Genomic DNA, 16,600 nt, shown 5'->3' with positions numbered 1-16,600 from the left:
GTCACAGCCAGCAGAGCTGCAGCCCACCCATCACACAGAGTACCTGCTGGGTGCAAGTACCTCCTGGGGGAAAGATGGGCACATATCAGACCCATGGCATGCTGGAAAGAGCATTACTTACACCAGAGACACAAAATAAATAGCTGAGTATAGCTAATGGAGCACTACAGACCACACAAAAACACCCCAGGACAGAGCTCCTGGATCTTGAGCAGAGCTGGGAAGCAGGCTCCATCTTGGGGCTGAATGCAGCTGGGACTCTGATTAAGGGCTGGAAAGTGTATCTGAACAATGGACATCATGACTGCAGGTTTATGGTCCCCAAATGCTTTCTGAGCTGCTTGTGGGGGCCAGCACTATTTGGGAGCCCCATAAATCCACAGCCTGCCTGAGTATTTACAAATTACTCTGCAGTCGGAGAGCTTTCAAAGGTGGAAGTGCCTTTGGATTTGTTTCTGGGCAGGTAGGAGAGATGGGGTTTTCTGCACACTACACAGATGATTCCAGCAGCAGGAAATTGATCCATGAGAGAGCAGGGGACTGAAAGTGCACGGTGCTTTGGGGCATACAGACAGAGCCTTTGCATGCCTTCTTGTGCAGATCATAGCATCATGGAACGGTTTTGGGTTGGAAGGGACCTCTGAAGATCATTAGTCCAACCTCCCTGCCATGAGCAGGGACAGATGTGCACATACTACAGAATCATAGAATGGATACCTCTTGTTCATCTATCTGCAAAGCACAGTGCAGAAGCTCGCAGGGGATAACACCACCTCAGAAGAGAGAGGCTTGAGACAAGGACAGTAAGCCAGGAGCTTTCAGCAGGGTTGTTCCCATTCTTGGAAGGATCACAGAATGCTTTCAGAGGAGGAAGCATGCAGGTCCTTGAGGGACTGTGAACTGAGCCAGTTCCTGCCTAGCCTGCTCCCTTGTTGGTGCCCTAAGCACCAATGTCCAGCACCTTTTCCAAAACCTGTGAAGAAGATGCTCTTAACCAGCTGAGCAATTCCAAAGCAGCTCCCACTGGCTGGCTGATTGCCTCATCATGCAGAACCCTCATGGCTTCATCATGCAGAGCCTGAAAAAAACATGCTGTAATTTCCATTTGATATTTATGGAAATGCTTCTGGAAATACCTTCTCCTCCTCCTCCTCTTTGACACAGCCTTTCCTGCCTGTCTACCCACTGCCATTCCCTCTCCATACCACTTTTGTTGCCATCCATCTGATTAAACTCTCAAAAGCAGAGAGCAGCACTGCTTTTGGGAGCCCAGTCTGCCTTTGAGAGCATCTCCTAACCTCCAATAAGTGATGCTGCCATTTCAGAGAGCCCTCAGTTTGGTGTGATTTTTTTCATTCCCTGTGTTGGGGACAATGAGCAAATGTTCAGGAGCAGACATTCATTCAGTATAACTTGAACCAATTGCACATTATTTCCTAAATTTCAATGTTTAAAAGCTTTGAGTGTAGCAAAACAACAGCTAAAAGGCCAGTTATGTATCATTGACTGAAATACAAGTAAGTGTGCCCCACTCTCTGGAGAGCTCTTGAGTTTGAAGCAGAAGATTTTAGGGAAGTGTATTTTCTGAGAGTAAGAGTCTTCAGAAGCTCACCATGTCCAGAGCTCCAGTCATCTGAAGGCAGTACTGAATTACAACTATTATTAGCACAAGAGATACTTGAATTCTGGAATTTCTGTAAAACGTTTTGAATTCAGGTTCAGAAGCATTTAAAGGACTTGAGAAAATATCTTTGGCTCCAAGTCAGAAAAGCACTTAGGCAAGGCCTTAACTTTGAGCATGTGTTTAAGTACCTTGCTGACTTGGGGCTTTTAACCCCGGCGAAAAGAAATCAAAGAGGAAAGAAAAGCAAAGGAAAAAAATTCTGGTGTACACGGAAATCTCCAGACAAGCCAAAATAATAGAGGAATCTCTTCTGGAAAGTAAGAAAACAAAAATTAATAGCAATTTGCTTTAAAATTAAACACTAGAGGAAGCTTTCTGGAGGAGGGGGGAGAAAGACTCCCAGAACAAATGGAGTATTTCAATGTAGCCTAACGCCAGCTTCACTCTCTTGCCTCTTCAGCATTCAGAAATTATTTATTGCGGAAAAAAAATCCCAAACTAAACCCAAAACCTGCTTCCTCCTCCCATTTCCAGGCGAAGTGCAATGGGAGAGAAAAAAATCTTGGCTTCGGCAGTGAAAAAAACATCTCTGAAATGAGTCGGCTGTGAAAGACTGTCTCCATCAGGAGGGAGGAAGAGGATAAAGGATGAGGGAGTGAAGGGTAGTAATGAGGAGGAGGAAATTGCCCAGAGGCAGAAGCCTGCAAACAACCACATGCACTGCCTGCGAGGGGGGAATACGTGAAAGTCCTTAAGGAGAGAAAATCAGTGCAAATCTATGCACACATGCATACAACTACAAGCAGCGAGCGGCTCTTCCCCTACCTCCAGTTCGAGATCATGAATAGGAAAACTGAAGCACAGCAATAAGAGGATGCTCTGCAGCCCACCCAGGGAGAGCGGCTGCAGACAGCAACGGGAGAGGGGCCACGGGAGCGGGAATGGGCGAGACGAGATGCCCCGGCTACTCCCGGATCCGGTGCTTGCAGCCCCTCCCGCAGCTCTGGCATGGCCAGGGCAGGCCCAGGGTGCCATGAAGTTGAAAAATGCTGCTCTGCCTCCACCAGGGTAAAGGTCCAAATTTACAGATATTCTCTGTTAAAGAGGAAAAAAAGCCCCAAAACAAGCAAGTTCCTTCCTTCAGAGGAAAACAAAGGTTTTCATGTGTTTTAGGGTGTTTTTTCAAAATGTCTACGCTGAGTTGTGCAAATAGCTTGCAAAACATTTGCTTCTATAAGGGGAAGGGGGGATCAATTCAAAGGGAAGAACCTAACAATTTCTGAAAAATACCAAAAAGACAAACTTCAGCCTTTCCTTCCCCTATGCTTCATCTCTTTGTTATCTCCCCTGACAGAGAAATATGATTTTGTAAAACATTTAGATGTTGATGGGACTTAATTTCCAACAGGAAACGGCTCCCCTGAGGATTTTGCCCATCAGCTTTGCCCAGGACAGATTGGCAGCAAGCGCATCTCTCCCTGATGGAGGTACCCCTCATGGGAAGCACAGGGGATGGAGGCAGCTCCTCCTCAGCACTCACGCTGTCACACTGCCTGCAGCCCCCCAGGGATGGCCACCCTGTCATCCACTGCTTGGTGCCGGCACCCAGCAAGATGCAGCACCTGCCAAAAGGATCTGACAACACAAATGAGTGAGACGAATTAGGAGAGCATCATTCTCCCTGCCTTACACATGGAGCTGAAGTCCCCAAAGCAGATGAAATGACTGGCCCAGGAGAGTTGTTTTCATCAGAGCTAGGCTCTGGTTTTCCTCCTTCCCTGTGATCCTATGGCACCTGGTACATTGACACCAGGGTTTGGTCAGGCTCTCCTGACCCTGCTGAAATACAAAACCACAAAGCACTGAATTAATTTCAGCCAGTGCCTTTTTATTCACCTGGGACCCCTGTATGGCTCTCAGGATGCCTGCACTTGGGCACTGCAGGGGTGGCTTGTGGGGCTATGGAACAGCTGCTGCCGTGTGCACCAGTGACTCCCTCTGAGGCACCAAAGCAAAAAGCCTTCCATAAATACTGGTTACACTGAAAAACTCCTCAGGGCTAAGCAAGTTAAGAAAAATGGCGCAAACTCACTGGAGGAAGGAAAACACAATTAAATCACCCAACAGCCCGTATCCACTAATCCCTTTTGCTACCAGGCTTGACTTGAAGGTCTCTGCCAGCTGACACCCACTTTCCACCCCTCATCCAGCCCTGACACTGCTTTCCCAGAATCCTGGAAAGGTTTCTGGGCTCACATGTCGAAAAGAAAGCTCCCCACAGCCCTGGCTCCCAGCGCACAGTCACAGCCCAGCACATTGTGCAGGGACAAGCCCATGCCACAGCACAAATTAAAGGCACTGAACGTTTTCAGGAGGGCTCGGTATTCACCAGTCTGGGAGACACATCTGCAACATCAGGTAACAGCATTAAAAGAGCTGTGAGTGCTCGTGGCGGCTCTCACTGTGAAGTTCTTCATTCTGGAGCTGTGATTTAGGGCAGGATGAAGAATGTGATGGGATTAAATCTGTCTACCTAAATCCTGAAATTTTCCTTCTGGGTTTACATCTCCAAGTCCTTCTCATAGATCAATAGAAGGATGCTTGGGCCCATCTCTCTGGAGCTGCCAAGAAGAAAATTGCAAAAATATGGAGGAAGAAATGCATCACGGATACAAAAGCCCATAGACTCAGAGAGCTCCGTGGAACAGACTTGCTCAGATTACAGAGTTAAGGGGATCACTAACGCAGAGGTTGGGCTGTCCACTGGCTATCTTGCTCAGATGGGGGAGACACTTGCACTTTAAAGTGACTGATTCAGCCCCGCAACCTGCTCCAAATTTCCTGGGAGACAAGGCACATCCCACTTCTTAAACAGCACTTCTTGGTGGCCCAGGGGTGAACTGACCCTGCTGCCATGCAAAAGACATGAACAGCACCTTTGATAAGGTTGAGTCAAGCTAAGACAATGTCAATACCCAGAAAATAAATAAATAAATAAATAACAAATTTTGAAAGGAAAAAACCAAAAGGTTAGAAAAGCCCCGACCCTATACAGACATGCAGACAGATGTTTCTTCTAAAATGACATGACAGCTTCTGAAAGTCCCATGTTGCTACTATTCCCCCTGGGATTTTCCTTTCTGTCTACCATGCTGCCAATGCAGCAGCTAGGTAACTTTTGAAGAGCACCAACCAGCAGCGTGAAAATAGCTGCAGTGATTATGTTGCAACACTTCACTGCTTCCCTGAGCTGCAGCTCCCTCCTCCACTGTTGGAAGTACAATCAATGCTAATTAATTAAGGGCCAGAGCCTGCCAACCATGGTCGCACCAACTTCAGTGCTGCTTCCTGAATATTCAGGGATCACGCTCCATAAAATCAAGGATCAGCCTCCAGCAACCGGGGTTGAAAACAACAGAAGCTCTCTTTGCAAACCAGGAGGGATGGACAGGTATGTCTGTGTCAGAGCTGAGACCTGGAGGAGTCATCTGAGCCAGGGCAGACCCCAGTGAGCTGCAGCTGTAAATCAGCAGTTAGGCATCCTGCAGGCATCCCTAAAGGCTCTCCCCCCAACAGGAACCACGGAGTTGGCACAGCTTTTACACCCAGCCAAGGCTAAGAGGAGGGTGCTTGTGTGGGGCCAGAGACAGAGCATGAGCACCCTACAAGACAAAGGATGAGCAAAGCCCTTTCTCTTAGTGCCCAAAGTGATGTGCCCTGTGATGCGTCCTGTGATGCTGGGAGATGGGAAGGCAAGGGCTTGTGTCAATGGACAAAGATGGAGAGTCTCCCTGAGAGCAAAGGGGACAGGGAAGAGTCACAGGAGAGTGAATGGACTTCAGTGGATCACCAGTGGGAACAGTACTGGAGCTCACCAGCAGGTGAGCCTGTGGCTGTGGCTCCTAATCGTGCCAAAGGGCTTGTGTGATGCTCTGAAGGTGAGCAGTGGGGAATCCAAGCTCCTGATCTGCCCCTCCACTCTGCCACACAGAGGGACCCTCACACAAAGGAAAAACACACGACCCTGTGCTTTCCATCATAGGGGTAAAACTAATTTTCAAGTTTGCTGAGCACAGGAACTTATGCCATGAATATGACCACCAGGCTCGTGCCTTGCTGCAGCCTATGTAATGCTGCACGCCCCTCAACAGCAGGAGTTCCTGAAGGGCTCAACAGCCTCCTCCCACTCTTCAGCAACATCACTGGATTTTCATCCCTTTGCACCCAGACTCTCCAGTTGTCCCAGCAGCTGGCATAGGTTGTGGCAGGTCTCCAGGCTCACAGTTATGACCAGACATGGAGGTTTCTATGGGAAATTGCAGGAGAGGACTAGACAGACAGACATTAGCTTCTGTATTTAATGCACTCTCACTCCCATGTGCCTCAGTTTCTCCCTTGCACAGCATCCTGTCAGTTGGAGCAACCACACCACAGCACAGGCAAGCCACAAACTCAGCAGAGTCCAACCTGCCAGGGCTTGTGGTTTGGCTGGAGTCAGAGGCTCTCTGTGACTCATCCTACAAAATCTCAAGTTCGTGGCTATGGCTGGAGAATCCCATTGGGAGCACTCCAGGCTCAATTTACACTCCCTCTGGGAGTGGATTTGTGCATAAACAATGCAGATGATGAGCAGAGCTCAACCGCCTGGTTGAAGAATATCGTCACTTGGATGGATGAATGGATGTGGGGCTAACGAGGACAAGCTCTCGGCAGTGGAACCCTGTGTGTACACTCTGCACCACCCAGGTTTCCAGGAGGTGCTGCTGTTGTGAGCCTGCCTTCATGCCACTCACAACAGGATAAGACCCTGATCCCCCTCTGCAGCTCTGTTACCTCTGTGAGGGATGCTCCTCAACTTCCTTGGCTTTATTTCAGTTTGGATCCTGGAGGCAGCAGGTGTAGCCCTGCTACAAGCAGCAGAGACCAGCTGAGCACAGAGTGGACCTTTCTCCAGAGAACAGAAGTGCCCTTTGGAGGAGCAAAACATCCATTCTCCTCCATCTGTCTTCAAGCAGAGCTGTTATTCAGCAGCACACCCAAGGCCTGGACATCAGAAATGCATGCACACAAGGGCACACCTCATTATACCTCTGCAAATCCAGCAGGAATCAAGAAAGACAGGCCACATGCTGCAGCCCTGCTTTAGGTTGTGCATCCCAGTCAATTCCTCAGTGTGATGGTGCCAGCTCTGCTCTGCCTACAAATCACAGAGGTCTTGGCTGGCAGAAGTCCTATGGGCTCCTGGCCTTGCAGGTCAATACTCTCCAGCATCAGCTCTGTAGACCTCTGCCTGTTTTGCAAAGCTCCAGAATAGATGACTAAGAAGAGCCTGGCTACTGGCAGATGACTTAAATCTGCGAGCACAGGTCTTCTCCAGAGGAAATGCTGCAGGCTTTGCAAACTGAAAAAGCTAGGAAGGTCAAATGCGTTGAACCTGGGATGAAAAGCACTACCTTTCTGTCAACTGTGTGCACCCTGAGGTGAGGTTCTGCCCCATCCATAGGGAATTTTGAACTGAGAAGTGGATGTGTCTTGCCAGGTACTCTCTCCGCATGCAGATATTTTATCCCCTTCCCCTTGTGCCCTAAGTAGAGACAAAGCTGTTTTATCCCCATGCTATGAATCACTGCCATAAATCCCTTTCCCCAACACCAGCCTCCCCAGTATGGGTCTAATCAAGGGAAAGCAGTGCAATGAGGCTCCAGACTGCTCAGCTTCAATCAGCATGTGCTAAGAGCCGAGCCTAGATAGCAGCGTTTTCCAGCAAATTGTACACCAAGAGATCAATGGTTCATACAGGACTAACACTGCTGTAACCCCTCCTGCCTCCATCACTGTCAATTGCCTTGAGGTTTCACTTCACTTCTCCACCTGATGGGCCTTCCTGGAGCAGTCATTACAAGGTGACACACATCGCTTTTCCCCTCTGTAACGAGCCTGCCACAGCTCCTCCTCAATCCTTCTTCTCTTTCTCCTTTTAATAGGCCACAATTATATTGGCTTCTCTGCATGGATCCACCCCATTTAGTGCTGCCCAAGACTGCTTATCCTGAAAGATGCTCTTTTCATCCACAGCACAGACTGCATATCTTGCAAGTTGTTCTGTGTATTTTTTACACTCCAGCATCTGCTGGCCTGATTAGGAATCTGGTATTTCCCTTTCCACAGAAGCACAGTGTCTGCTCAGAGAAATTAACCCCACCAAGGACTTCGATTAAAGAGGTTTGTGGATGTTGTGTCCCAGCATCTGCACTCCTGATAGTGCTTCATAGTATCTTTGCTCTATTCCACCCCACCTGTTCTGTTCCACCCAGAAAATCCTCTCTGAGGAAGCAGAGATGATTATGCTTGTACTCAGTGTCTTGCTGCGCCTGTGTTCCCATTATCCAGGGCTTTGCTTGTTCCCAGATGTGTCACAGGTGGGCTGAAGACAGCAGCAAGTGATTCCATGCCCAACACTACAGCTGGATGTGCAGGACCTGAATGTCTCAGCCTTTCCTGACCTTTTGGTCCTTGGGTTCTGCCACACACAGCTGTATTGTGATGTGTCCAGGGGATGATTTGTAGCACCCTCTACTGAAGCTCTGGGCTTCCACAAGTGATGCCCAGAGCTTCCCCCAGGGCTGCCATGTTTTGCTCTTTGAGCCTGACTGGAGATCAGCTTTGCAGTCCCAGGGCATCCAGGACTTCAGACACTGGAAACTCTTCAAATCAGATAAACAATGAGTGGTACCTTCAGTCCAAGTTCTGTTGGACATGTGAGCTGGTGGGAGCAGGCTGTTCTGGAAATGTGAGATGTCTCACTCACTGGGATGGCCACATGTGACTTCCAAGGAGAGACCTTTCCTTTTGGAGCTTTTGGAGGCTAATTGAAGCCAAATCCCTGAAGCACCAAAGGTTTCCAGCCCACCCGTCACAGTTTTATGCGATCTTCCATTTCTGGAAGCCTTCAAGAATGTAAAGAAAGGGTGAGGATTGCTTCCTCCTCTACAAAAGGAACTCTGTGCTAGGACAGGACGCAGCCCTTCTTCAGCAGCCAGTGCTCACACAAAGAACAAGGCCCACGGTTATTCCCTCTGTCCTGGGGTAAACCTCAGCTTCCCAGGGTCTGAAAATTTGTGCAAATGAGATTTTGGCTTCTATCAGCATTTGGAGGCTCCCAGCTGCCGTGGCAATGTGTCTATTTACAACCACGTGTCCGCAGTGGAAGCCATGCTCCTGCTCCACACAGCAGGGCAATGCCATGGTGAGAAGGAAATACAAACCCTTCCTCTCAGCCTCTCTCCAACAAGCAGGCCTTGTTCAGCACTGGGTTTCAGCAAGGATTTGGTGGCAAGGACTCTCTGGCTTATGTAGATGGTCCACAGATTTAGTGCTGCCCCCTCTGCACAGCCACAGCCTGGCAGGTCCAGCCTCCACCCCACAGGTTGTGGCATCATTGCCCTATGTCAGCAGTAATCCTCCACTTGAAGCTTCTCTAGATGTCTGGGTGGACTACAAATCCCATTCCTCCTCCTTCATTGCCTGTTGATGTGTAATGAAGCCTAAGTGACTACTGAGACATGTTTTTTCCTTGACACTGGCAGAACTAATGAGTCCTGGCAGACTGTGATCCTCCTGGCAGTTTCTTCTTCTCACCACAGATATGAACTATTTTCACCAGTTCTGTGGGATCACAGGCTTGTCCAAAGTCTGATAGATCCACACTCTTAAGAAGTGTTTTCTTTTTTCTTTTCTGTCTTTGATTCTTTTACAGATTTGTGATCTGCTTCAATACACAGGACCTATTTTTGGGGAAGGGTTCCCTTTTTTGTTAGCATCACAGATATTGCCAGCTAGGTTTCCTTCCAAGTTCCTGGATGGCTCAAGAGGGGCAGATCTCCACTTTACTCCAGAACTCCATCAGCTCCATTTCAAACAACTTCTTCCATTTCCAGAAAGTGGCAAATTCAGTTCCAGCGCCTCCACATAGAACTGTACATGGAAAGCAGGCAGCTTCTTTGCTATATCCACAAACTTTGATAACTTGCAAAAGGCAAGACTTAAAAGCCCTGAACCACCAAGCTGTGCTTCCTCTCACCTAAGTGCCAGTCCCTCTATTTTTCTTCCTGTCCTTCTCTCCCACTCGCCCTTCAGGAACATCTCACCTCCTGCATCTGACAGCACTGAGCACAATGGGACGTCAATCTTACTGCTGACCTGTGGCTATTTTTCAAACACAGACCCTAGGTAAGAGCTGTGAGGTCTCCAGTCCCTGTCTGATGGGCATGAGCAGTACTCCCACAGCATGTCCCAGCAAGACCAGCCACACTGCACCATGCACCAGTGACTTTCTGCAGTGCAAAATTAACAGACAATGCATGGAAATGAACCTTCTTGATTTCCCAGCTCCCAGGGGGGAGGATCAAGCCTGGGATGTGTTCCCTACAGGGCTACCCTGCACTGCTGGCTGGCCCCCTGTGGGATGCTCGGCTCTGGACCCTGTGGAGTGATGAGGCAGTGGGCAAGGAAGCACAGGCACTAAAAATAGGCTGTTTGCGGTAGGGGCTGACCACATTTATTAGCAAGCCTGTGCTCTGGCTGACCACAAGGTCAGCTGCCAAGAGCTTGGCCGTAATTCACTCTGTGTCTGGGCAGGAAATCTACTTTAGCTCAGGGGGATGTCCAGTAATAGGAAAAGTTGTTCCAGGACCTTGGGCTATTTCAGCTATTTTCTTTTATTTTGCAGACAGAGAACCTTTCGGGAGATGCATCTTGTGCTGAAAAAAAGAAAAATAAAGCCATGTGCTCAGGGACAGAAAGAGGGGTAGAAATGGAAAGGGGAGCATGCAGATGTTTGTGCCTCTTTGGGTTTGGGGTTCTTCTTCTTGACAGGATCACCTTCACCAGGGAAGACCAGAGTAACAAAGGGGACCCCAGAACGTGATGGGCTCTTAAACACCCTAACAGCATGCAGCAGAGTCTAATGCATTGCAGCAGGGGTGTCCCTGCAGGTGGGGTTGCTGTCTCTGCTGCTTCCCTGCAGCTGTGGGTTGGCAGGGAAGATGGGGAGGCAGTGGGAAAACCATCACAGTAATGAATGCTCAGGGATGGAGTTGATGGACCTTCCTTGGAAAGGCATCAGAGGGCAACTTGAACTACAGCCAGGTTGTACCTCTGGCCAGCAAGGGATGGGCCAGCAGACTGGCCCCCAGCAGATGCAGTAGGAAAATGCTGATTCCCAGTGGGTGGCCATGAGCTTGGGCTAGCTTAGCTGTGAGCAGCAGTGAGCAAGGCAAAGGAGGCAAAGAGCAGATGCCTGCCCTTGAACGGCAGCCTTCAGAATGATTTAAACAGGCTCTGCTGAATGGGGCTGCAGTTTGGAGCGAGGTTGGTATTTTCAGCCAGCTGGATAATGAGAGCATCCAGAGTTATAACAGGAAGGATTAAAAAATGTAATTGCTAATGGGGAATTAATTGTTAATGGGGAATCATCATTGCAGGAGGGTGTTCCCAATGTGGCCCCACAGGGATCTGTTCTTGGCCAATTGCTAATCACTCGTCTTATCAATTATCTTGAAGGCAACATAAAACTGTTGCTGGCAAAGTTTTCTGGTGACACAAGGGCTGATGTACATAATGGAAAGGATGAGTCCATCACACACAGAGTCCAGAGCAGCTAATATATGAGCCTTCCCTCGGCAGGAGCATGTGTTTTATGCAGCCAAACACAAGTCCATTCATCTTCAGTGGAGTAATGTAGGTCAGACTCACAGAATGCAGGACGGTGTCCCAGGGACAACAGCACCGATAAGGTCTTGTCAGGAGCCACATGGAGATAAAGTGCCAGTGTGCTGTGCTGAGAGCAAAACTTGGCCAGAGGCAAAAGGAAGTGTCACGGGAGGTAGGAAGGTGCTGTGTAATGAGAAGAGGGAGTTTTTTCCTGAGCTGGCCCCAACCTGAGCCTGGAAGAAGGCACCACGTCCATCCTCCCAGCTCAGCACACACAGTCAGTCCCTTTGACCTTGCCTTCCCCAGTGACTGCCTGTGCCCTGGTAATTACAAAAATTCCAGACCACTCTGTTGCACACTCAACTCACCCTGGAGATTGCGTGGAAAAACAAACAAAAAATGACAGATGTTTGTCATGTCGCTTAATGCATGACTGAAGGACACTGTGATAGTGCCGCAAGGGAGAGGAGAGGAGAATGTACTAACCATCTCCTACACAGCAAATCCAGACAAAACTCCAAAATCAAAGTGACTAATTTAAGCATGCCAGGCAGAGGGCATGTCCTGGCATGGGTTGGCTTATGTGGAGGAAGCAGAGTACAGAAAGAGCTGGTCACATCTCTGTCAGCCAAACAATGCAACAGAGACAGGGTTGGGCAATTTGAGAAGGGGAGAGAGGTTTTCCTATCTATAGTTGGTTTCTCTTTGAAAAGCCAATTTGCATGGCTTTGCTGTGCATTTTGAAGACTATTTACGGGTCCAGGCTTTGTCTTTGCAGCAGCATTTCTAATGAGGCACGTGCAAACTGGAGCCCCCGGGAAGCTTTGCAGCAGAACCGACTGCAAAAGATTAGTGTCAGGGCTTAAGAGAGCAAGAAAGACGGGAGAGTAACGAAACAAAATCTCTCTTTTCCTCGGCTGAGGAATGATGGGGGCTAATTGCTTGTTGCTGGTGAGGAAGAGAGGAGATGGGAGCTTCTGCTCCTATCAATAAATTAACCCCGGCATGTGGCATCTGAAGTGCATTCATTTCCAGAGACTTTTATCTCTTTGTCTCCTCTCCTGGGTGAAAACATAATTATTGTTTAAACATGAGTTAATTCAGCAAGGTGAGGATCAATAAAGCAGAATTACTCCTCTTTTAAAAACAAAGAAATCTCAGTCTGGGACAGATGTGGACATAATTCTGGCAGAGCTGATGGATTGGGAAAATGCCTTTGTCGCAGCAAGAGACTGGGGAAGCAGAGCTCCCTCTTTTCAGGACTGCTGTAGGCATCGGGTCTAATAAGAACAGATAAGTCCAGCAACAGGCAGTCATAGCATTCAGCAGCAAAAGCTGAAATCACCCATGCATGTGCACTTTGTGGTCTGACATGTGGTTAGGCATCTCCACCATGTACACACTTCCCATATAAGAGCTTGGGCAAAACCCCAAGGCTTGTGCTGTGACCTCTCCCGGATCTTTGGAGGCACCCAGGCCCTGCCAGGGAGAGGGTCTCTGCACTGCAGGGACCCCCACCAGCTCTGCTCTCACACAGTGGAGGCCTTGGACAACCAAAGGTGTGAGTGTCACGGGAGATAGCATCACATCAGTGCTCAGCTGTCCCCACCACCTTCCTCCACTCTGAAATACATTGGCCGCAACCACTGCCTGAAGAACAAAACATGGGAAGGAAAACTGAGCTATGCACAACAACGGGAAGTTGATTAGAGAGCTAGAACACCTCTTCTATGAGGAAAGGCCAAGATAGTTGGTATTCTTCAGCCTGGAGAAAAGAAGGTTCTAGGATGACCTTATAGCACCTTCCAGTACGCAAAGGGGCTACAAGAGACCTGAGGAGGGACTTCTCACAAGGACATGCAGTGACTGGACAAGGGGTAATGGCTTTAAACTGAAAGAGAGTAGGTTTAGATTAGGTATCAGGAATAAATCCTTCACTCTGAAGGTGGTGAGGCACTGGTGAAGGTTGCCCAGAGAAGCTGTGGATGTCTCATCCCTGGAAGTGTTCCCGGACAGATTGAATGGGGCTTTATGCAAACTGATCTAGCGAAGGCGTTGCTGTCCATGGCAGAGGGATTGGAGCTTGATGATCTTTAAGATCCCTTCCAACCTAAACCATTCTCTGATTCTATGTGGAGGGCACAAGGCTCTCCCGTATGGTCTTCAGCCTGTTCTGCCTACTCTGTCCTCTCCCATTCTTCCTGCAGCTCCTGTCCATCCCTCCATGCCAGCTGGATCTGTGCAGATGGGGACAGCCCTGAGACTGTCCAGGGCAATACCCATCGCTGCAGCCAGTCTGGCCCAATCTGGCAGCCCCATCTAAAGCTGCTTATTCATGCGCTGGGGATGACACTCCTGGACATGCTCTTCCATTGCCCCTCTGCCCTTCCTTGAAGCAGGACACCCCAAACCCACTGCCAGAGCCAGAATATTAGTGCCAGCCTCAGAGTATCCCCCTGGGGCTGCCCTGCTGGATGTCTCTGGTCTCCCATCACACAGTGTCCATCCCCATGGGTAGCTGGAAGTTGCAGTCCCCAGCTGTGTCATGCAGGTGAAACCTGAGCAACCTGCCAGGGATGCAAAGCAAGGGAGCTCTGTCACCCCAAAGATCACAGGAACTTCAAATCCATTGACTTCTGAGCCCCTCCACTCCCTTCCCCCAACACTGGAGATCATCCCGGGCTTCCACATCCCAGACAGATGTCCCCTGTGCTCTGCCAGCTCCAAGGAGAAGGACCAAAGGTGGGCAGCAGAGGGGTTAATACATGAGCAGCCTCACCTTTACCAAGGCTGATGCTGCTTTTATTAATTCATGTGGCACTTTGCAGGACGCTCCAGTAATCACCAGGGTGCATATGAGAGCCAGGAGAGGGTGGCCAGGCTCTCTCCGTTGTGCTCATGCTCACTTAACAGCTTGTCACATCCTCCTCACTCAAGTATTCAGTGCTAATGCATCTCTTAAAGTGCTTCATGAGCTATTAAAGTCAAACGTGCCTCAAGTGCATGATAAATGGACTCTATGCCAGCATCTTCCCCCCACTCCACCGGGTCCCTGCCACCAGTGGGATTAATCCATCCTCCCACCCCATTCCTGCTGTGCTTTTCCAGCCCAAGCGCCCCGCTGGTGGGGGATGAGCTCTGGTGTTGGCTGGTGAGGAGAGGCTGCAGCAGGGCAGGTGCAGCACAGGGCACAAGCTTTGGGTCTCCAGTGTGGGGCAGACACTCCCCAGCTTCACCTGCCTGCAAGCAGCCTCTCTAAGCCCTGCACAATGGGGTGGGCAGGAGAGCAGAGCATACCTCAGTGTTTCTGAGAGGTGCCCAGGAGGGACACACAGTGCCTCTGGGGAACAGATTGAGGACAGTCCTGAGAGCGCCCTACTAGCCTTCCTCCAGCTCTTGTAATGTATTTTCTGACCCTGTGTCCTTTTTTTGTCCCCCAGTGAAGCTCCTGCAGATGGGAAGATCCCTGCCTCACTTCTCACACCCTCTTGAGGCACTTGTTGATGCACACAGGCCTCAGCAGCTTCAGTTTTGAGCTGGTGACCCAGACACCTCCCTCCCAGACACAGGCAGGCAAGGGAAACAGGAGGGACATGAGGACGTGGGAGGCTATGCTGCCAAACCCTTGAATCCTACTGGATCACAGAGCAGAAGGTGACAGTCACTGCAGCTCTGCACCAGCTGTCAGTGGCAAAATGCGTGGTCCTGCTTACTGGTGAGGAGCAGCATTTGTTTCTGTCTAGACAGCGCAAGTCTGTGCAACCCTGAGGTACTTGGCACTTGTGCATTTTGTGCATCTCCCTGTACAACAGGTCTGGGCTATTGTTCCTACAGCATAGCAGGAAGCAGCATGGTGCACCCAAAGGATGCTCTGCAAGTCCTATTGCTGGGTCCTTCAAAGCTTCCCAGGTAGTGGCCCTACAAGCACAGCAGGAATGAGCAGCTTTGCTTCTCTGCAGGAAGCATCACACCATCACAAGCAGCACACAGCTCAGCACCCAAATGCTTCGAGCAGGCACCCTGGGAAGGGGTAGTGGACCTTCCTGCAGCACCAGCCAGCAAGCTCCTTCCATGTCCAGAGGGTGGCTGTCCCCACGCAGTGCAAATGTGCTGCCAAACCCTGGCTGCTTTGTGTCCAACCTGGCAGCTTCTGGCAATGTAAACCCACCCAACTGGATTTAGGGCAGCTCAGCAGGGCACTCTGGCTGGGTTCCTCAGTTTCACAGAGCCCATAGATGTCTTTACTGGAGTTCATCAGCAAAATCCCCCTCTAAGATCCTCTAAAAGCAACTACAGACAGGCTGACTGCCAGGAAAAGCAGTGAATTCTAGAGGTTCCCCATTTTGTCCCATTTTTGCAGGGCTGGACTCCACAGCAAGATGCAACCATCCCTGATGACCTTCCTGCTCCTGCCTAGACCCAGGATCATGTGGGGTCCTCCAGCTCCCAGTGCCACCAGTGACTTTAAAATTTAATCTCTCTAAAGCCACCACTAAAATAAGCCCTGAATCCTCTGCCAACCTGGAGAGATGTGAGCTAGTGGTGGGCCCAGATATGTGGTGGCTGTGGGGATTAAGTCATCCCAAGGAGGTGAGAGCAGGATGAAGCATCATCCATCACTGTCATGGGGCAGGGCGTCATGGAGCTGTCAGGGGTGATTGGAGTTTGGAGCTGTCAGATTGATGCTTCCTCCCAACTCTTATCCCTTCATGGGTGGGCTGCATAGGGCACAAAAGAGTGGGGGAAGAGGTCCAAAGCAGTGTCCTGGCAGTAGGGACACAGAGAGGTGTGGGCAGGGCAAGGGGCATCAGCAGAGGGAGATGCAGGGTGCCCAAACCCCACAGTGATGGGCTGGAGGGGACACTTGTCATGGAGAGAAGTGATAACATGCACAGAAGCAATATCAGGCAGACCTGGAGGGTGGTCCCAGCTTTCCCCAGGAGAGAGGCTGGAGGAGCAGCATTCCCATTTCTCAGGACCCCCAAGACCTGGGAGGCGTGAAGGACTCACCCTGCTGGCTGTGCCTCTGGGCGTACACCACCACCACCACGGCGAGCACCACGCAGCAGGCTGACGGGACAGGGTTAGCCATCTGTGGAAACAAACACAGGCAGGAGCAGTCAGGGCTTGCCCCCAGTGCTGAGAGCCCTCAGCGATGGGACTGCAGGAGATGACTGTAAAACCAACTCCGTCACAGCCAAGGGGAAATTCACTGCAAAATGAGGCATTTTGCTGGCGCACGCTTCATCACTCAATAGCCTGTGG

The 16,600-nt window shown here is 50.0% G+C and overlaps 1 protein-coding gene across 4 annotated transcripts in view; it reads right to left on the bottom strand.

Annotated features, from left to right (window-relative positions):
* CNTFR (ciliary neurotrophic factor receptor) overlaps positions 1-16,600 on the bottom strand; it is a 203,783-nt gene that overhangs the window by 70,452 nt on the left and 116,731 nt on the right. For all 4 annotated transcript variants that reach the window (XM_069001406.1, XM_069001404.1, XM_069001407.1 and 1 more), the window contains one exon: positions 16,346-16,427. In XM_069001406.1, coding sequence (XP_068857507.1) covers positions 16,346-16,427 — 82 coding nt within the window. The remainder of the gene's footprint in view (positions 1-16,345; positions 16,428-16,600) is intronic.

This window comes from Aphelocoma coerulescens (assembly GCF_041296385.1).
Source record: "Aphelocoma coerulescens isolate FSJ_1873_10779 chromosome Z unlocalized genomic scaffold, UR_Acoe_1.0 ChrZ, whole genome shotgun sequence".
NCBI lineage: Eukaryota > Metazoa > Chordata > Aves > Passeriformes > Corvidae > Aphelocoma > Aphelocoma coerulescens.
Note: the sequence above shows the minus strand (reverse complement) of the source record. Positions and strands in the feature narration are given on the sequence as shown.